The sequence below is a fragment of the Haematobia irritans genome, chromosome 1 (genome assembly GCF_050003625.1).
Source record: "Haematobia irritans isolate KBUSLIRL chromosome 1, ASM5000362v1, whole genome shotgun sequence".
Classification (NCBI taxonomy): Eukaryota; Metazoa; Arthropoda; class Insecta; order Diptera; family Muscidae; genus Haematobia; species Haematobia irritans.
In genome coordinates, this window is record NC_134397.1 from 260,038,784 (window position 1) to 260,062,064 (window position 23,281).

The window sequence follows — 23,281 nt, forward strand, 5'->3', positions numbered from 1 at the left end:
GCATTAGTACTTATCTGTTACTCTCAACATGCATATGAATGCTAAGAAGGACTTTAACTAAAAGCCTTTGCGAGGTTTAATGAAAAACTCAACCAAAATCCAGAAGAAGAAAAAACTGTCCACAAAAAAACAAGAGAGATGAACGAACCAACAAAATATTTTAATTAAAAATTCCTAATCGTGTGTGAAGTATTTTTATCTGATTGTTAAGGCCAACGAGCCATCGACTCATTTACCGGAGACCATCGAATGAGACTACAGAACAGCTAAAGCACTACCTTCTCTCACAAACACACACACACACACACACTCAAATACTCATTTACTGCAGTTGCTTTAGGTTTCTGCGAAATAATCGAAAGGATTGGGTTTTTGTTTTTCTACTGTCTCTTAAATAGGAGTTTTCTTTTATAGGTGAGGAGATTTTTTGCTGGGTCCCATATCAGTGGCGGTAATGTCAGTGTTGCCTGTTGTTGTAGTAATGTCGTGTTACTTGTAAAACGCGAAAGGGTATTAATATGAAACCTAAAGATCGCGTTTCCATACATCAGCCCCGATACACACACGCACCCATCCCCTTAGCATTTGAACTGGGGCTAAGATCAGAGCTGATGAGCCTCCCTGGATTACCACAGAATACAACAAAGTTTCGTGTTTGTATTACAGACATTGGAATCGACATCTCCCAGAAATAAAACACGGCATGGACAAACCGAATGAATGTTGGCAATCAACGGCAGCAGTATACAAACAACCATCAGTAGTAGTAGAACGTGGAAACCCAACCACAAGACAACTCAAGGATGACTCTGGAAAAAAAACAGGATGCGTCATTTGGTGCCAGTGTGGTAATAAATGGGCCTTTTCGGAATCGCCTCCATTCTCCGTTTTGTCATTGACTCTTCTGGATGGATGAGAAGAACTACTCACTCGCTGGCAAGCATGCAATAGCCTTGCTTCTTCACCAAGTCAAGTCTCACCATGGCATAAGATTCAAATCAGCCTTTACAAATATATCCTTTTGGCAGTTATATGTGAAATTCCATAGGTGTTGAAAATTGTATGGCAAGTGTGAAAAACTAAATTGTAATTGAATTGTTGCCACAGCATTTTGTGCCATTTATCCCCCACTCCTCCACAAAAGCATGGGCCTGGCGCAAGGATTGGGAGACTATGTGGATGCATTTAAGTCCATATAAAAACTAATGGTTTCACATTTAAAACAACAGCGTGAATAAGCAGCAGCAAATCCCCCCAAAATAGACAGGGCGACGAAATGGACAATGATGATGGTGACTTTGGCTACAGATAAGCCATGTCGATTTGCAAAACCGAATAGAAGGAAAGGTAACTGCAATAGACAGGCAACAATTTCAGTTCCAAACAAGGAGAGTTAGAGAAAAAACGTTTAACTACAGTGTTGCCTTTCCCGGCACTTTGCGTTAGAGTTGGGTCTAGCTCTACGACTACGACAACATGAATTATGTGACAATTATAAAATTAATGAGTGGTTCTTAACTATCGTCTGATTGGTAATGTCTTCAAATTAATATCGAAACAAATAATGTTAAGAATTTTAATATTAGAAATAAAAGAGAGAGAGAGAGAGAGAGAGAGAGATAAGTCGCCAGAGAATAAGCAGAAAACATCTTCACAATAATACCGTGTAATTGATACAAGCTTTGGAATTTTTTAATGGCGAGTTTGTGCCTTAAGTCTTTTGATTTTATTGCTTGATGAGACGCCATCGTATATGATGAACACTATGGGTTTTGCCTAGAAGTCTTCCAGTGAATATCGGAACAAATAATATCAAGAATTTTAGTATTATAAGCACGGTTGCCTAATTTGTTAGAATTCTACCAAAATTGTAGATTTTTTACTGTTTGGTAGAATTCTTCATGTTTTGATACATTTTTCGATATATTCCTCTCCAACTAAGAGGTACAAAACTTTATATAAAAATAAAATTTTGACAAAATTTTTTATAAAAATCAAATTTTTACAAAATTTTCTATAAAAATAAAATTTTGACAAACTTTTCTATAAAAATAAAAATTTGAAAAAATTTTCCATAAAAATAAAATTTTGACAAAAGTTTCTATAAAAATAAAATTTTGACAATATTTTCTATAAAAATAAAATTTTGACAAAATTTTCAATAGAAATAAAATTTTGACAACATTTTCAATAGAAATGAAATTTTGACAAAAATTAAAAAAAAATAAAATTTTGACGAAATCTTTAAAAAAAAAATTTGGCAAAATTTTCTATAAAAATCAAATTGTTGCGAATTTTTCTATAAAAATAAATTTTTTACAAAATTTTTTATAAAAAATTATGACAACGTTTTCTATAAAAAAAAATTTTGACAAAATTTTCAATAAAAATAACATTTTGACAAAATTTTCTATAAAAAGTAAAATTTTGACAAAATTTTCAATAAAAAATAACATTTTGACAAAATTTTCTATAAAAAGTAAAATTTTGACAAAATTTTCTATAAAAATAAAATGTTGACAAAATTTTTAATAGAAATAAAATTTTGTCAAAATCTTATATAAAAATAACATTTTCACAAATTCAATCAAAATAAAATTTTTACAAAATTTTCTATTAAAATTAAATTTTGACAAAATTTTCTTTTAAAAAAAATTACAAAAAAATTTCTATAGTAATAAAATTTTGACAATATTTTCTATAAAAATAAAACTTTGACAAAATCTATAAAAATAAAATTTTGACAAAATTGTCTATAAAAATAAAATTTTGACAGAATTTTCTATTGAAAAATAAAAATTTGAAAACTTTCTATAAAAATAAAATTTTGACAACATTTTCTATAAAAAAAAATGTTGACAAAATTTTCAATAAAAATAACACTTTGACAAAATTTTCTATAAAAAATAAAATTTTGACAAATTGTTCAATCAAAATAAAATTTTTACAAAATTTTCTACAAAAATAAAATTTTTACAAAATTTTCTGCAAAAATAACATTTTGACAAAATTTTCTATAAAAATAAAAATTTAACAAAATCTATAAAAATAAAAATTTGACAAAATGTTCTATATTAAATTTTGACAAAATTTTCAAAAATATAAAATGTTTACCAAATTTTTTGTAAAAATAAAATTTTGACAAATTTTTAAATAAAATTAAATTTTTGACAAAATTTTCTATACAAATAAGATTTTGACAATATTTTGTATAAAAATAAAATGTTGACAAAATTTTCAATACAAATAACATTTTGACAAGATTTTCTATAAAAAATAAAATTTTGACAAAATATTATATAAAAATAAAAATTTTACAAATTTTTCTAAAAAATAAAATTTTTGCAAAATTTTCTATAGAGATAAAATTTTGACAAAATTTTCAACAGAAATAAAATTTTGACAAAATTTTTTAAAAAAATAAAATTTTGACAAATTTTTATATAAAAGTAAAAAATTGACAAAATTTTCTATAAAAATAAAATTTAAAATTCTATTGAAATAAAATTTTGACAAAATTTTCAGTAGAAATAAAATTTTTAAAAAATTTTCAATAAAAATAAAATTTTTTTATAAAAAAAATTTACAACATTTTCTATAAAAATAAAATTTTGACAAAATTTTCTATAAAAATTTAATTTTGACAAAATTTTCTATTAAAATTAAATTTTGACAAAATTTTCTATTAAAATTAAATTTATAAAAATTAAATTTTGATACATTTTTCTATACAAATAAAATTTTAAAAAATGTTTCTATAGAAATAAAATTTTGACAATATTTTCTATAAAAATAAAACTATGACAAAATCTATAAAAATAAAATTTTGACAAAATCTATAAAAATAAAATTTTGACAAAATTGTCTATAAAAATAAAATTTTGACAAAATTTTCTATAAAAATAAAAATTTGGCAAAATTTTCTATAAAAATAAAAAATTGACAATATTTTCTATAAAAGTAACATTTTGACAAAAATTTCTATAGAAATAAAATGTTGACAAAATAAGATTTTTTGTTTAATAGTTTTTTTTTTGTAAAATTTGCCCTAAATTTTTGTCGATTATTTTTGGCCCGAGTGGCAGCCGTATTTATAAGAGAAGGTCTCTCCTTACCTTATAATCTAAAAAGAGGGAAAGAGTTTTCACAAGAATATGGTGTAAAATACAAACTCTGGAATTTCTTAATGGCGAGTTTGTGCTTTAAATCTTTTGATTTTATTGCATGATGAGACGCCATCGTATATGATGAACACTGTGGATTTTGGTTAGAAGTCAAGTTAATATCGGAACAAATAATATTGAGAATTTTAGTATTATAAATAAGAGGGAGATGGAGAGAAAAGAGAGAAAGAGTTTTCACAAGAATAACGTGCAATTGATACTACCTCTGAAATTTCTTTATGGAATGTTTGTGCCTTAAGTCTTTTGAATTTATTGCTTATTGCTTGATGGATTTTGTTTATATCTTAAATCGATCTCTTTTTCTTGTAATTGATAATTGTATCAATTATGTCAGTCAAAGATGACACATTCATTTTATACCCTAAAACATAACATAGACAGAGTGTAATAACTTTGATCTGTATCATACGAGATGGCAGAAATTTTGACCCCAATAGAACAGGGTTGGCCTGTCACAAACTGTGGCTTTTGCGACATACATTTATGACGGTATAACATGTATGTCGCATAAGTCGTAAACCAAATGTAGAAAACCTACATTTAAATAAAATAAATTATGAATATTTTTATATAATTTTCTAGTATCATTTTCTTCTTATAAGAATTTTATAAGAATTTAGTATTGCAACAGGCTGTAATAAGTCAAAAAGTCTCTTAACAGATAAAAATCTTTACTTAACTACACTAATAGAAAAAATTGCGTTTCACAATCGTGAACGGACGTTGTCAAAATGAAACGGAAACGTTCACAAAAAATCAAAACGGAATGTTCACGATTTCGTCCACGGGCGTTCACGATTTCATGAACGGCATTCCTTTTTCTTTGGTCATGAAATGTCTTAAAATAATCGTTAGACGTTGTTATGTCAACTCCGCCGTTGGTGCAATGTGCTAAGGCGACTGTTAACGTGTATCGTGCAGGCAACACAGGTTCGAGTCACGGTAGGGGAAATCTTTTTTTAATTTTGTTTATAAATTCGTAACCATTACGTTTTCAGATCATGAACGCTGGTTGTTTTGAAAACTTATGGTGTCATTTTTACGTTGTCAGATTGTCCCCATCTGTTCTCAGTTTGACAACACATGTGTGTTGATTCACTTTCATGAACGGATCGTTTCAAAATGACCACGCCGTTCATGATTTTTTCTATGGGTGTAGTGGTTTTCCTTCGCTGTCAGTTTCTGCAGAAATGTGCTTCATTTATTTATGAGCCAGGACAGTCCGTCACTGTACCATCGAGCAGCACATGGTAATTTTGGTTTGGGGCGTCCCATTGATCGGTATGGACTTTTGCACGGTACGTAGAGAGCCAGAATTGAAATATGGAGGACGCTTATATGGGGGCTATATACAATTATGAACTTGATATGGACCAATTTTTTGTGATTGGGGATCGATTTATCTGAGGGCGATATATAACTATAGACCGTTATGGACTTAGTTAGGCATGGTTGTTAACGGGCATATACTAGCACAATGTACCAAATTTTCAAATTGAAATTTGCTCTTCCAAGGGCAAATTATATGATTATGGACTGACATCGACCACTTTTGGCATGGTTGTTAAATATCATATAAAGGGTGATTCTTTTGAGGTTAGGATTTTCATGCATTAGTATTTGACAGATCACGTGGGATTTCAGACATGGTGTCAAAGAGAAAGATGCTCAGTATGCTTTGACATTTCATCATGAATAGACTTACTAACGAGCCACAACGTCGAATTTTCAGTGAATGGGCCCTAGAAAAGTTGGCAGAAAATACGTTTTTTTATCGACAAATTTTGTTCAGCGATGAGGCTCATTTCTGGTTGAATGGCTACGTAAATAAGCAAAATTGCCGCATTTAGAGTGAAGAGCAACCAGAAGCCGTTCAAGAACTGCCCATGCATCCCGAAAAATGCACTGTTTGGTGTGGTTTGTACGCTGGTGGAATCATTGGACCGTATTTTTTCAAAGATGCTGTTGGACGCAACGTTACGGTGAATGGCGATCGCTATCGTTCGATGCTAACAAACTTTTTGTTGCCAAAAATGGAAGAACTGAACTTGGTTGACATGTGGTTTCAACAAGATGGCGCTACATGCCACACAGCTCGCGATTCTATGGCCATTTTGAGGGAAAACTTCGGAGAACAATTCATCTCAAGAAATGGACCGGTAAGTTGGCCACCAAGATCATGCGATTTGACGCCTTTAGACTATTTTTTGTGGGGCTACGTCAAGTCTAAAGTCTACAGAAATAAGCCAGCAACTATTCCAGCTTTGGAAGACAACATTTCCGAAGAAATTCGGGCTATTCCGGCCGAAATGCTCGAAAAAGTTGCCCAAAATTGGACTTTCCGAATGGACCACCTAAGACGCAGCCGCGGTCAACATTTAAATGAAATTATCTTCAAAAAGTAAACGTCATGGACCAATCTAACGTTTCAAATAAAGAACCGATGAGATTTTGCAAATTTTATGCGTTTTTTTTTTAAAAGAAGTTATCAAGCTCTTAACAAATCACCCTTTACTACCACCACGTACCAAATTTCAACCAGATCGGATGCTTCTCCAAAAGGCACCGGAGGTCAAATCTGGGGATCGGTTTATATGGGGGCTATATATAATTATGGACCGATATGAACCAATTCCTGCATGGTTGTTGGATACCATATACTAACATCACGTACCGAATTTCAACCGAATAGGATGAATTTTGCTCTTCCAAGTGACTCCGGAGGACACATCTGGGCATCGGTTTACATGGGGGCTATATATAATTATGGACCGATTTCGACCTATTTGTGCATGGGTGTTTGAGGCCATATATTAACACCACGTACGAAATTTCAACTGAATCAGATGAATTTTGGTCTTCCAAGAGGCTCCGGAGGTCAAATCTGGTGATCGGTTTGGGTGGGCGCTATATATAATTATAGACCGATGTGGACCAATTTTTGCATGGTTGTTAGAGACCATATACTAGCACCATGTACGAAATTTCAGCCGGATCGGATGAAATTTGCTTCTCTTAGAGGCTTCGCAAGCCAAATCGGGGGATCGGTTTATATGGGGGCTATATATAATTATGGACCGATGTGGACCAATTTTTGCATGGTTGTTAGAGACCATATACTTACACCATGTACCAAATTTCAGCCGGATCGGATGAAATTTGCTTCTCTTAGAGGCTCCGCAAGCGTAATCGGGGGATCGGTTTATATGGAGGCTTTATATTATTATGGACCGATGTGGACCAATTTTGCATGGTTGTTAGAGACCATATACTTACACCATTTACCAAATTTCAGCCGGATCGAATGAAATTTGCTTCTCTTAGAGGATCTGCAAGCCAAATTTGGGGGTCCGTTTATATGGGGGCTATACGTAAAAGTGGACCGATATGGCCCATTTGCAATACCATCCGACCTACATCAATAACAACTACTTGTACCAAGTTTCAAGTCGATAGCTTGTTTCGTTCAGAAGTTAGCGTGATTTCAACAGACGGACGGACATGCCCAGATCGACTCAGAATTTCACCACGACCCAGAGTATATATACTTTATGGGGTCTTAGAGCAATATTTCGATGTGTTACAAACAGAATGGCAATGTTAATCCTATGATGGAGGGTATAATAAGAAAAAAAATTAGAATAATATTTTTTTTTTATTTTTCCGACTTTTATGTCTACATAGAGATGTTACACACAGAATGACAAAGTTAATATGCCCCCATACTCTGGTGAAGGGTATACTAATATTCGACTATCAATATTCGCTGAACTCTTCAGAAAAGATATCCATCATTGGTCATGTATTCCTCAGCGTAAAAGCGTAAACAACAAATCAACACAAGAAATCAAGTTTTTGGTTAACTATCTGTCTAAAATAGTAAAACAATAATACTTTATCATGGTAGCATTGTGATGAACATATATAAACAATTTTTCAATAGTGAATAATTGGATATTACTTGAATCCAAAAAATATCCAGAATTCACATTTCAAGCACAATTTGTCGTTGAAAAAGATTTATGTTGTCACAAAGCATGCGCATCGTATATGGTTGAAATGGACAAAAATATTTATGTTTAAGACATTTATGTGTAATTACATTGATAAGCGATTATTGCAAAAAAAGAAATATCTAAACCGTTTAAAGCAAACACAAGACATAAATTTAGTTTGCAGTAATTAAGCATTGTGAATGAAAGTTTGTGTCTTAAGTCTTTTGTTTATCTACATTAGGGGGTAGGGGATATTAATTCACTACAAGTACATTAAAAAATGCCATGTATATTTATTTAAAACACTATTACAAAGTTTTTAATCTTAATTTTTTTTAATTCAATTTTAGGCAAACGCTGTTCCGAACGAGCTACCGCATGCTATCCCGGCCAGTGCCAAAATGGGGGTACATGCATGCCAGGTTCTCCCGAGAAGGGTGTCCATTCACAATGTCGCTGTACACCCGGATGGGATGGCACCTACTGCACCGATCCTATTGATCAGTGCCGCGGGCAACCTTGTCATAATGGTGGGTCTTGTGAATCAGGTTCTGGATGGTTTCGCTGCATTTGTGCCCAAGGCTTTTCGGGTCCCGATTGCCGAATAAATGTTAATGAATGTTCACCACAACCATGCCAGGGTGGTGCTACATGTATCGATGGAATTGGTGGATACACGTGTATTTGTCCACCGGGTCGTCATGGTTTGCGATGTGAAATATGTAAGTATAGAAATTTTTATTTTCCCAACCTTAATAGAATTTGGAAAAATATTCGATTAAAAAAAATTAATATTCAATTAAGTTTTTAAATCATAACAAAATCAGTCAATTAATTTGATTGGCTCTTAACAACCATCACATTTAGATACAAAAATTTAGCTGATGGCCTCTGTAGCCAATGCTACTATTGTAATATTATTCTTATATTATACTATAAGTCTAATTATGTAAATAAATAAATAAATAAATAGATACAAAAATATTTATACATAGCTAAAAACAAATGCAACTTAGGTTTTGTTTCTATTCTATCAGTACTTTCAGATCCCAAATCATCGTGTGTAAATATCACGACATCAATATCGCCCTATTCACCGCTTAATAAATCTCAAGACATTTTAAGCCTTCTTCTAACGGGCCAAACCAGTGAATACTGTAATGCTTGCCTATGTGAGAATGGCACTTCACGTTGCACAAATCTCTGGTGTGGTCTTCCCAATTGTTTTCGAACCGATGCATCTTCAAAATCGTCAAATTTTTCTGGACTATGTAAACAGCATGAAGTTTGTGTACCAACGCTTATGGAAAACTGCCTCAATGGACCATGTACTTTGAGAGGAGATTGTCGTGCTTTAGAACCTTCACATCGAGTAGAGCCACCACGTTTACCAGCCAAACCAGATTGTTGGCCAAATCAGGCGAATCTTAATGATAATTGTGCTCGTCTTACGATACTCTTAAATCGCCAGAGAGTAGGTGCTGGCTCATCAGTAGAGGGATTATGTTCGGTTTTAAGATTTCTATTGGCCTCACGTTTGGTAAAGCTGCCCAAAGGTGAAAATGAGGGAATGTTAATAATTATATGCGACATCAAAACCGGAACCAATGATACAATTGAAGTAACTGTGGTAAGTAAAAGAATATGTCATTGAAATTTTGTCACAATTTTATTTCTACAGAAAATGTTGTCAAATTTTTTTCTATAGAATATTTTGTAAAAATCTTATTTATATAGAAAATTTTGTTAACATTTTATTTCTATAGAAAATTTTGTCAAAATTTTATTCCTTTTTTTATTCTTATTCTTTTTTTTCTTTTCTTTACAAAATTTTTTTCTATAGAAAATTTTGTAAAACTTTTACTTCTATAGAAAATTTTGTAAATTTTTTTTCTATAAAAAATTTTGTCAAACATTTTTTTCTATAGAAAATTTTCTGAACATTTTTTCTATAGAAAATTTTGCCAAAATTATTTTGTATAGAAACTTTTGTCAAAATTTTATTTCTATAAAAAATTTTGCCAAAATTTTTTCTATAGGAAATTTTGTCAAAATTTTTTTCTATAGAAAATTTTGTCAAAATTTTATTTCTATAGAAAATTTTATCAAAATTTTATTTCTAAAGAAAATTTTGTCAAAATTTTCTTTCTATAGAAATTTTTGTCAAAATGTTATTTCTAAAGAAAATTTTGTCAAATTTTTTTTTCTATAGAAAATTTTGTCAAAATTTTTTTCTATAGAAAATTTTGTCAATTTTTTTTTTATACAAATTTTGTCAGCATTTCAAATTTCTATAAAAATTTTGTCAAAATGTTCTCTATAAAAAATTTCGTAATAAGTGTTTCTATACAAAATTTTGTCAACATGTTTTTCTATACAAGTGTTGTCAAAAATTGTTTTCTGTAATTTTGTCAACAAAAATTTGTTAATTTTTCTTTCTATAAAAAAAAATTTTGTCAAAATTTTTTTGTATACAAAATTTTGTCAACATTTAAAATTTCTATAAAAATTTTGTCAAAATTTTTTCTATAGAAAATTTCGTAAAATTGTTTCCATGCAAACTTTTATCAACATGTTTTTCTATACAAGTGTTGTCAAATTTTTTTTTCTGTAATTTTGTCAACAACAATTTGTTAAAATTTATTTTTATAAAAAATTTGGTCAACATTTTTTTCTATAGCAAATTTTTTTAAAATTTTATTTCTATAGAAAATTATGTAAAACTTTCATTTCTATAGAAAATTTTGTAAAACTTTCATTACTATAGAAAATTTTGTAATTTTTTTTTCTATAAAAAATTTTGTCAAAAATTTTTTCTATAGAAAATTTTGTAACAATTTTATTTCTATAGAAAATTTTGTCAAAAGTTGTTACTATATAAAATGTTGGCAAATTTTTTTTCTATATAAAATTTTTTAAATTTTTTTCTATAGAAAATTTTGCCAAAATTTGTTTTCTATATAAAAATTTTGTCAATTTTTTTCTATAAAAAAATTTTGTCAAATTTTTTTTCTATTGAAAATTTTGTCAAAAAAATTTTTATAGAAAATTTTGCCAATTTTTTTCCAAAGTTTTTTCTATAGAAAATTTTGTCAAAATTTTTTTCTATAGAAAATTTTGTAAACATTTTTTTCTATAGAAAATTTTGTAAACATTTTTTTGTATACAAAATTTTGTCAACATTTGAAATATCTATAAAAATTTTTTCTATAGAAAATTTCGTAGCAATTGTTTCTATACAAAATTTTGTCAACATGTTCTTCTATACAAGTGTTGTCAAAAATTGTTTTGGTAATTTTGTCAAAAAAATTTGTTAAAATTTTTTTCTATAAAAAATGTTGTCAAAATTTTTCCTATAGAAAATTTTGCCAAAATTTTTTCTAATTATACAATTATTTTTCGAGCTTTATGGACAGATATAGATTAAGGAACATGGTTAATAGAGCCATTGAAAAGAAAACGCCAGATACAAATCTATACACGCCTGGACTGTACATGTTTCGGTTCGGGCGAATGAACCTGTTTTTCTATACAAGTGTTAGTCAACATGTTTTTCTATACAAGTGTTGTCAAATTTTTTTTTTTGTAATCTTGTCAACAAAAATTTGTTAAAATTTTTTCTATAAAAAATTTTGTCAAAATTTTATTTCTGTAGAAATTTTTGAAGAACTTTTATTTCTACAGAAAATTTTGTCAAAATTTTATTCTATAGAAAATTTTGTCAACATTTTTTTCTATAGAAAAACTTGTCAAATATTTTTTCTATAGAAAATTTTGTCAAAATTTGTTTCTATATACAATTTTGTCAAATTTATTTCTATAGAAAATTTTGCAAAAATTTTTTTCCAATAGAAATTTTTTTTTCTATACCAAATTTTATCAACATTTCAAATTTCTATAGAAAATATTGTCAAAATGTTATATCTATAGAACATTTTTGAAGTACCACTTAGAAGGAGAGGACTATTATGCAAAATCTACCAAAACATCAAGAATTCTACCAATCTTCCAAACCAAAAAAATATATAATTTTTGGTAGAATTCTACCAACTGTGGCAATCGTGTTACCAAAGCCATATAGTAGCACTGTAGACGACTCCAATGTCAATTATCGACAATGACATTTAACTAAATAGCTGTCCTCCGACAGTTTTGTTTTTAAAATGTATATTGCTATAAATAAATCTTGGTGTATAAAATGTTTATATAAAAGATATTTAACAAAAGACTTAAGACACAAACCAGCAAATAACCCAAAATGAGTTTGTGTCTTAAGTCTTTAACTCTTTATGCGAATCTACAAAATTACTGAAGCATATCATCAAATAAAACCACTTAAGACGCAAACTTATAATAAATATAAATAAGTTGGTGTCTTAAGTCTTTAAGCATGTTATTCAAATGAAGAAGAATAACATATTTATTACAATATTTTGTATTTATTTATTTTTTTTTGTTTCATTTTGTTTTGTAGTCCTCATCGCAAGCAAATGATTCCCAACTACCCACCGCTATAGGATTACTAGGAGAACTTCTCTCATCACGTCAATTGAATGGATTAGCAGATAAAAATGATTTAAAAATTCCCAAATTAGCTGCTTTAATTTCAATACTTGAAGTCAAAGTTGAAACTGCCTTAATTGCTGAAGGAAATAACAACAGCCTTCTAATTGGTATACTCTGTGGTATTTTTCTGGTCTTAGTAGGTCTAGCCATATTCCTTAGTCTCTTTTGGCGTCAACGTATGGTTATATCTTCTACATCAGGCATTAATTTATCTACATCCCAGGATGCCTTGAGACATGATGAAGAAAAATCTAATAATCTACAAAATGAAGAAAATCTACGACGTTATACCAATCCTCTAAAGAGTAGCTCCACATCTTTGGGAGGCCGAGTCCATGGTATGGAATTAAGTTTAAATCCTGCACCTGAAATGGCCAGCGTAAGTCCTTTGGCTAATGCCCCAACATCAAGCACAGGTGTTCATCGTTCCCAACCATTGTATCCAGAATCAAATTTCGATTGTGACTTGGAAGCAACAACGAAATCTAAGGAATTTCATTCGAAACGTACCTCCCAGATATTGCTGCATAAAACACAAAATTCAGATATGAAAAAGAATACGGTGGGTTCCATCGATAGTCCAAGAAAAGATTTTGGCAAACGTTCAATAAATTGTAGATCAATGCCTGTGCAACAACCTCCAGTGGCCACGGTGGCGCCATCTGTGGCCACAGCAATGCCAGATGATTCGGAGATTTTAACAGTTTTGGTGTAGTTTGGGAAAGGGAGTTAGTGATAATTTATGCTCACTCAAATTGTTAGTGCCACCAACGGGATATCTCAAAAACTGTTCAATAAAAAAATTACCCTTCATTTTCGAATTCAGCAGATAAAAGTACATAAAAATGTCACATTTCATCAAATATATATTTTCAGTGTAAACTAGTGTTATTTCTTTAAATGAAAAATGTTTTACGAATAGAGTAACTATTCGAAAATTGACCTTACTTCAAGGACATACGACTTTAACGGAATGGCAAAAATTTGAACGATTCGTGTCCTAATTTAAAGAAAACAAACGTGAAAGCTAACGTTTAATTACGATTTTTTTTTTAATTACAAACTATTTTAATGAAATTTGTTCTTTTTCAGTGTATCTAAAGAATTATTTCTTGTGATTTTTTTATTTCCAAACTACCCCAAAAATTCGTTTACAGATATTTCAAAAATTATACCGCAAACATGGATTGATCTCATTTAAAGAACGTCAATAGCAATCTAATGGGAAATAAAATGTAGAAATATATACATGTAAATATGAAGAAGATAAATGATATCCCCATTAAAAAAAACCCCCAACAAGTAAAAATAATGGACTTTAAAATAATAAATTTCCTCGCATTATGATGCATTTATTTAATATACGCAAAATACGAAATATAAATATTTATTAAGACAATTAGATAATATTTAATATCTCCATGGATATATGTTTTTTTTTTTAATTACTTAATCAACGAACTAATTATGGTAATTTCCCCCTACGTTTTTTTAATATTTTAATTTAAAAATATTTTAATTTAAATAAAAATATTTAATTTAAGTATAAATAATTTGTATAATATTCCGATATAAACTAAGTTAAACATAAGTCAATATATATGTATTATATTAGAAATCTTACTCAGTGTGATATTAAAGGTAATTTAATTAAATCATAAGGGTCGTATTAAAAAATAATAAATATTGTAATATTCTGCAATAATTAAATTCGTATTAAGTAAAACTGTTCATTAAATGTAAAACTATAAATATATTTTTTAAAACATGGCTTTTAAACTCTGAAAAAAAAAATACAAAAACTTATACAAATTATCTAAGGAAAATGATACAAATGTGTTGCAAATAACCTGCACATCAAAAATTTTCTGGTAAAAATATATTGTAAATATTAACTAATTAATATATTCATATAAAAGCCCTGTACGCACCTGAAAATTAAATTATTGTACAATCTGATTTTATAATACCCAGAATATCTGATTTGCAAACAAGAATACCAAACCATAGATAACTAACTAATAGATGACCCGTCGCTCTCCGACCAGAAAATGTTGAAGAAGCCCAAATGAATTTTCTGACATTTCGTTTTGTGTTTCTCGTAAAGAGAACATTTGTTCAAAATTAAATTTTGTATTTCTGCGGTTTTAGTCGCAATTTATTGTTCAAATATAAACTTTTTAATATTTAATTTGATTATAAATCATCTGGTGTATCAAAAATTTTAAAATTGTGGATAAAACAGGGAAATTGTAAAAACGAAACTCAGAGAGAATTTGGAATTCCCCATATTTTCTTCGTTTATTTCTCATTTTGGGAACTGTCAGACTGCGTTTCACACAGATGGGTCATCTATTAGTTAGTTATCTATGTACTACACACTATAGCCGTTCACACTATAGCCGAACATAGACCAAGAAATGTATAGACGTCTCAAGTCAATTCACAGCGCAGTAGTTTGTCTGCACACCGTAGATGGCTCTTTTTCGTCGGCAAATGAGTTATTTTTTAATTTGACTTTAATTTGTTTTCTTTCCTTTGTTCTATGGTAATACTATTAAGTTCATATTATTCGACAAATTAATCTCAATAAAATGCTATTGTGAATCAAAAAAACGTATCTTTATCAAAATGCAATTTGACAACGCCGATGCGATTTGCCCCGATGAGATGTTTTGGATAGAACAGTGCAACGATATTCTGGATAGCTGATAGGAATGTTGCAAGGCTGAGAAGTTTTCCTCAGCTCCCCTTGAATTTTGTTAAGCTTCGCTCATTATATCAGAGATTGCGTCTAGAAATTTGGCTGAGAAATTTTGCACCAGTCATATAAATAAGAGCCTTCCGGTTTATTCTGTTGAATTTCTGTATATGATTCCGATGGATCGTAATGGTCCACCAGACGTGGCATCCATAGGTTGTTACTGGTATTATAACTTCTGAAAAAATTCAGTGATAGAGGGAGCGCTTCCACCAACCGGCCTTTGGCACGCAGTTTAGCCTGGAGTCTAAGGCAGCTGTACCTAGACCATCTCGTTCCTTGAATTTTGTTAAGCTTCGATCATTATATCAGAGATCGCGTCTAGAAATTTGACTGACACGTTTATCAAATTTTTTTGTAGAAAAGTCAGTATCTCATCTACTCTAATAGAAAAAATTATGTTCCAAAATCGTGAAAGAGCTGTAACAAAATGAAACAAAAATATTCACGAAAAGTAAAAAACGGAATGTTTACGGTTTCGTCCAAGGACGTTCACAATTTCATGAACGGCTTTCGTTTTTCTTTGGTCATAAACATTCTTAACATATTCGTTATGCGCTTTTCAGACTATCAGTTATTCCGGACGGAATCTCAGTATTTGTAAAGAATCTTACAGTGTGTCGACTTGTCGGCGATGATTAAATAATCGGTAAATGTGTTATCGATCCCATAAACATGAAGCAGTATTATACCTTAACTAATACGGTGTTCTCACCAAGCATGTTTTGGGGTTTGAAATGTTTTCCCTTTATAAGCACTTCAAAACGAGTCGTTTTCGCCATACTAAAAAACAAGTTCACAACACAAGTTTTCCTCCAAAATACGTCAATTTTAGAATGCGAACCCACCTAATTTGGAATATATCCCGAATAACATACATATATTGGGAATATGTCAAAATATTGAAATAAATTTCATAGAAAAAAAAAATAATAAACAAAGGTTTTTAAGAACATGGACATAGACGTTCTTATGGCAACTCCGTCGGTGATGCAATGTGGTTCGAGTCACGGAAGCGGAAAACATTTTAATTTATTATATAAATTAGAAACCATTACGTTTACGTGTTTGTTAACAAAAATCAACTTTTAAATCCAGAATTTAACAAATCTCAAGTTTTGCCAGTGCCTGCCAGCATTTCAAAGTTGATTTTATCCCATCGCAAGTGAACCATAATAAAATTTTTTATTGAATTGTTCTCTATGAAGAAAATAGATGTTGCAGAAGCATCCAAAGAAATTTGTTAGTATGGACAGCAGAAAAGTCTGCTAAAACAGCAGAAAGTCTGTTAAAAAAGGGACAGCAGTCACTGTTTGCTGAAATAGCAAACATTTCCTGCTATTTTTGAAGCTCGATTACACTAAAACGCGTTTTACTTTGGCTAAAACAAATAAAAATGTCAACTTAGGAGCTATCCTAACATAATTAAAACAATATTTTATGAATATCTATAGTATTTGACCAAAAATCTGAATATTTATCGAATTGAGGCATAACAGCAAACAAAATGTTTGCTGATCGAATTTAGGAGCTTGTAAATATATTACAGTGCAAAAATATACAAAAAACTACTTTTGGTTCCTAAATATGTTTTGGGGAAAAATTTATAATCTAAAAATTTTATAAATTATTGTACATTTGGCCCTGAAGTAAAAAAATATAACAGCAGACATCGATTGCTGTTTTTAGCAGACTTTTTTCTATGAGTGTATGCACATCTACAGATACCATAAAATAAAATGTTACCATATGTTTCTTAGGTGAAACAATGGATAGAAAGGCCTCAAGGATCATTCGCTAGCATTTTAGTCTAGCCAAAAGATACATACGGGGCTTAAGTAAGATTTATGAGACTTGAAAGTTACTTGTGTTTTCCTTTTGTATAAATTTCTTTTATTATTCTAAAGAAAATTCCTGAAAACTGTTTTATTTACTTTAAACATTAGAGAATAAACTAGAATACTATATTTAAATTATTGATTTATAGTTTTGTTAGATTCTATATAAATAAAATACAATTATGGCAATTGTGTGTATGAAATTATATTGAATTTATTATTAACTTTTTGTTACAAAGTTTAATTTTTTGTAATTAGCAATAACCAGATTTAAGATTTTCATAAAGAAAAATGTGCTAATAACTATTTGTAAACTGCAATTTTGTATTATCCAATTTGTTTAGTTCATACAATATTTAGAATATAAAAATGGCATTTAAGTTTATGCAACAAGTTAAGAACTTCTATTTGTAATCATATTACATATTATTAAATAGCCAACTATTTATTTTTCAATTAATAAAAAAAAATTATCTGTTTTTTATATGAGCAAAATTTTGTTTTACTTTTTTGAGTGGTAGGAACAAAATGTAAAATATATTTCCGCAGTTATCTCAAAGCCCTTTTGAACTGATACGTTTTTTCCAAAAATAACCTAAAAAAAGTGTGCGCATATTTTACAAGAAAAGAAAACGCCATTAGATTGGCCTAGCAGCTACAAAATCCACCACAGCTAATTCCTTTTTCTAAGATAGGCTGAAGTACCAGCAGCCATTGTGTTTATCGTTGACCGAAGCAGAATCTTTGAAAAAATTTATGAAAAAATATAAATGTATTCTCTTTGGAATGTCGCATGTTTCCCGGCTATTCTTGTTTGTGCTAAATTCGATGCTCCCGACTGATTGATCGTTCAGACAAAAGACCATTCACAATAGTCTCGAAATCGACTAAAAATGGATTTTTTCATAAGGCAAATGACAATTAAAATCTAGTTAAAGTGGATTTTGGAACTGTAATGGGAATAGAGTATATAGGCCAAGTTCACCAACAATTATCGATGAAATGTTATTTACAATAATACTAAATACGAATGCACAATAAAATACTTCAAAATTCTCAAAGTTTTGTTATTTTTAATTTTAATGTAAAAATTATTATTGCAACGAATTGAAAGCACTTTTATAATGTAAAGAGTCCATTTATTTATTAGTCGGTTCTAACATTTATATTCAGAGAAAGAAGCCTTTCCCTGCCAACATTTTTTGAATTTAACGGCGAGAATCCCCACCACGTCGAAAACAATCCTATACGACATCCAAAACTCGTCGGAGAAGCGCCGTCACTATTGAGAAGTTGTACCACGCCAAGTTACTACAAAAAAGTATCGCATGAGTGCAATTATTAGGTGCCTTTTTAATAATTTTTTTAATAAACGACGCCAATAAGAGCCCCTTCAAACTATCAGAAAAAATGAATTTTAAGATAGTTGTTAAAGAATCACTGTGGTCAAGTAAACACGATTGTTTAGATGTTTATTAATTTGATTAAATATTTATAAATTCTTATAAATATAATAATATAATATAATAATATAATTCGTTGCATTAATAATAGAATGATGTTGAGTTACATGTTGCAGCGTCCATCAGCCAGTGTTTTTATTCTGGATGGAGGCAGCGCGTCTGGAAAAATATCTGAAATATAATCACTTTATTCCATTTGGAAAGTCAAAAATTGTTCACCAATATACCTTTCACAATTTTAAGCAGTGTAACAATGTTTTTAGCACTACATTTCCCATTTTATTTAAATAAATTATAATAAGCTAGTTGCGCTTGGCCCCTGCCAGCATTGTTTGAATTTGACGGCGCTTCTGAGAATCCCCACCACGTCGGAAAAGCGCCGTCACTATTGAGAAGTTGTACCACGCCAAGTTACTACAAAAAAGGGGTATGTTATTCGGGGTATATTCCAAATTAGGTGGGTTCACATTCTAAAATTGACGTTTTTTGGAGGAAAACTTGTGTTTTGAACTTGTTTTTTAGTATGGCGAAAACGACTCGATTTGAAGTGTTTATAAAAACATTTCAAACCCCAAAACATGCTTTGGTGAGAAGACCGTATTACATTTTTCCTGGGTGCAGCTTGGAATAAAATTTACAGAAAAGAAAGTTCTATTCTCAGTCATCAGAAAAGACTACAGCATTAAAATCATGTCAAAACTTTATTAGGGCTGTTTTCTTTTAGCACTGGATACACTAAACCGTGAAGGACTACAAGAAAACAGAGTACTAGTTTATCCAGGACATCTCCAAAAATATGCAACACTGTCATCAGCTGTTTAAAAACAATCACAAAAAAGAAGTGAAATCTTGCATTTTTAATGTATGAAATGCTCAAATTAGTAATAAATATTTACTGCTGCGATTATTTATGACACTGTACCACTTTGAATGTCTTGTTTTTCGATAAATTAGTCACAATAAAGTACTATTGTGAATCGAAGAAGCGTCACTTTATAAAAATACAATCTGGCAACATCGGCGCGACTTGCACTGATGAGATGTTCTGGATAGAACACTAGTGCAACGGTATTCTGGATAGCTTATACAAATGTTGCATCCAGTGCTAAAAGAAAACAGCCCTATTATTAATTTAAACCCTCTAATGCCCCAATTTTTTGCCAGCTGATTAAATTCTCAATGTTAACGACACAAAAGCAAGAAAACTAAATAAGAAAATTTTATACGGTAAAATTGTACAGTTTCAACTCTTGAAAAGTTTCAACTAAGTTTTCTACTTATGCTATGTTCCCACCGACTCGTTTTCCTAATTCGTTTTTCCAAAACATTTCACCGTTCACACCGGGTTGAGATGTTTTAGTTTAACAGTTACCATGGAAACTAGAAATTCACATATATGCAACGTATGTCCAAATAATTACCGCGAGCGCAAAGGGAAACAAATTTATGTTAGTTTCACATGTCCATGTTCTTAAAAGCCTTTGTTTATTCCCTTTTTCTTATTTTAATATTTTGACATATATTTTATGTTATTCGGGGTATATTCCAAATTAGGTGGGTTCACATTCTAAAATTGACGTGTTTTAGAGGAAAACTTGTGTGTTTGAACTTGTTTTTTAGTACGGCGAAAACCACTCGTTTTGAAGTGCTTATTAAGGGAAAACATTTCAAACCCCAAAACATGCTTGGTGAGAACGCCGTATTACTTTGCCCATTTTTTGTTGTCTTAAGGTGTGTTTTACTAAAAGCTTCCTTATTAAATGAAGCCCGCCTAAAAGCGGGATTGGTCATTAGAAGATTAAAGCACATATGTTTTTTTTTTGTTAATCAGTGCGTACTCTCGTATTAATTGAGATTTTACCAAGATTTCATTTATAGTTTTATTAAAAAAAAAAAAAAATAAAAAAAAAATTAATCTCATTCTGAATTCGATAACCGCACATAATACCCACTTTTATATATAAATAATCTTTAGGACTTTTTTCTTTTTGCACTGTTGACCAGTGCTAAAAGAAAACGCAAAAATGGTTTCAGTTCAAATTTCGATTTTGATTGGCAACACTTGGTCCCCCAGCTGTCAAAATCAAATTTATTGTTTACAAATTGTACTTGTTTATTTACTTTTTCTTTCGTATCTTCTTCTTTTCTATATGTGACATTCACTTGAGATGTGTTCCTTTCCCAGCATTACTTTAGTTGCCAATTCATATTTTGACAACTACAAAATTCGCATATCATGGTGACTCTGGTGAGACTTGCACTGATTGATGTTCTGGATAGAACACCAGTGCAACGATTCCCATACAAATGATGCAACCAGTTCAAAAAGAAAGCAGCCCTTTTGTTTTCAAATGTATCCGTTAAATGGATGGGAAACAACCCTGTAACTGAATTACCTATTAAGTTGGCAACGCTGTTCAATCATATGGTATTAATTATCTGACGTTTACGTTTTGTATAAACATATGGTGCTACTTCACAGTCTCACTGCTATTAACAAAGTCCGAAGTTCTGATTTATTGCAATCTAATGATAAAAAAACTGATAACAATTAAATAAAAACATAAACACAAAGTATAAACTAAACAAAGAGTGAGGATAGACGTCAGATTGTTAACCACTTAAAGTGTTTTGACAAAAAAATATGCTGCAAATAATCAAGAAATCTCTGTTTAACCTTTACCTGCAATATGAATTGGTCACCAATATTTACATGTTTGAGCCATGGGAGAAAAAGCTAATTAGTAAGTAGAAATGCAATAAAGCTTGGTTTAATTTAATACCCTATACCCATATTTATAGATGGTTTCGTGGCTTTAATTTTGGGTCTAGTTCTATTCTCTAGTTATTTCTATTTGCCCTCCTATATTGAAACTTTCCTACAGTTTGTAACGCCACAACAACAACATGATTCGATTACGGCGACAACAACGACGGGACCCACAGCTTCACCACCATATGCCGCTCCCATTCTACAAGCTGAGAAGATAAGTATAGGTTAAACAAACTGTTGATTGTAAACATGAATGAATCTGTTGTATACAGCCAACGAACCAGCCAGCCATGGGCTTTACTCTCAAGTGATTTTGATTAGTTTCTTTTATGTTCATTTTATTTAATTTCATATGAGATTGCAGAATATGTAAGACAACTCTTATATACTTATATAGAAAAAAAAGACAACAAATACAGTGGCTCAAAGCTTTATGTATATATTGAAATTCGTAAACTCCAAACTTTAGCAAATTAAGCCGGAAATCATAATTTTATGGGTGAATCATAAAATTAGGATGATTGATTCTCAATTTGTTCAATCAAAAGTTTTGATTGCATCAATGACAATTTTTAATTGGGTTAGCCGAATTGCAAAATTGTGGCAAAGACATTTATAATAAACTAATTTTTAGGAATTTCATCTACTTTGTATAATGCAATTTAGTAAAGTTTAGCATATATATTCTGGTTTCCACATAAAAAACTGGGATTATTTATTTAACTAATGGGTTGGCTATTTGAGTAATTTGTTCTGTAATTTGTATACTTATAATATATCCTATACAATATAGTACATGAAGGGAATTAATTTTATATAATTAAATATTGAAATTGTAAATGTAACCCAAGGACATTTTATTATAGATGTGCTTACTTATATATTACATATGACTTAGGGGGCTTCGTTTGTTTGTTCTTATTGATTTTGAAGTTTCTTCCTCTTGTTTTTCCTTCAATTTATAGATAGTAGCTTTCCAATTTTTTTTTATAAGTTGTCTAAATTAAAAAGGAGGAAAAAAATTTTAAGTGACACTTGGCCGCCAAAATGTTCAACTGACATTTCTCTTATGCTAGGGTCACACCGGGCAAATATTTGACAGTATTCGAAAGGAAATCCGTCGCCACAGCCAAACCAACAAACATTTTGAGCTCATATTGGATATATACTATCATGGTACGGTTATTTTCAAAAAACCGTATCCAGATATTTGGAAAATGGTTCTGGAAAAATGTTTGACACTCATTTTGGTCAAATATTTGCCTAGTGTGACCATAGCCTTAGCTTATAAGGCATATACTTTGTCAATTTTGGTGATATTATGGTGAAATTATTAGTACGGAGTTATGGGGAATTCATCCGGGCTAGCCAAGATCTTTATGAAAAATTTTCCACGCCTTCAATTTAATCGCCAAAACTGACTGTCCCTTTGTAAGAGGGATATACTATATACATTTTAAAGCCATTAGCTTGTATACTGGGAAAACTAGTCTAGTCCTATATCCTCAAACAATTGTCTGCAATTGTCGTAAGATATCTTTCCCCATTTTTCCAAGAGCAAAGTCATTTGTGAACTTTTACTCATTGGTTGAGTTGTTACTACTGATTACGGAGTTGATCTGTGAATCTTATTCCTATAAGGCATATACTTTGTCAATTTTGGCAATATTATGGTGAAATTATTAGTACGGAGTTATGGGG

General features: G+C 30.4%; 2 protein-coding genes across 2 annotated transcripts in view; both read left to right on the forward strand.

Annotated features, from left to right (window-relative positions):
- The window catches only part of Ser (protein serrate), a 177,451-nt gene extending 163,253 nt beyond the window's left edge, over positions 1-14,198 (forward strand). Inside the window, exons 14-16 of the mRNA XM_075290884.1 lie at positions 8,530-8,901; positions 9,217-9,809; positions 12,654-14,198. Coding sequence (XP_075146999.1) covers positions 8,530-8,901; positions 9,217-9,809; positions 12,654-13,460 — 1,772 coding nt within the window. The 3' untranslated portion in view covers positions 13,461-14,198. The remainder of the gene's footprint in view (positions 1-8,529; positions 8,902-9,216; positions 9,810-12,653) is intronic.
- A 7,077-nt stretch (positions 14,199-21,275) lies between these two features.
- Positions 21,276-22,028, forward strand: LOC142221254 (serine palmitoyltransferase small subunit A). Its single transcript, XM_075290915.1, has 2 exons — positions 21,276-21,551; positions 21,610-22,028. The coding sequence occupies exons 1-2, from the start codon at positions 21,452-21,454 to the stop codon at positions 21,807-21,809; spliced, it is 300 nt and encodes a 99-aa protein (XP_075147030.1). The 5' UTR covers positions 21,276-21,451; the 3' UTR covers positions 21,810-22,028.
- Positions 22,029-23,281: the final 1,253 nt, after the last annotated feature.

Excerpts from the sequence above, each read along its gene's own strand:
- LOC142221254 (XM_075290915.1), top strand. The coding sequence starts at position 21,452 with ATGCTGCAAATAATCAAGAAATCTCTGTTTAACCTTTACCTGCAATAT. Across the intron at positions 21,552-21,609 it reads ATGGGAGAAAAAGCTAATTA|ATGGTTTCGTGGCTTTAATT; the intron begins GTAAGTAGAAAT and ends CCATATTTATAG.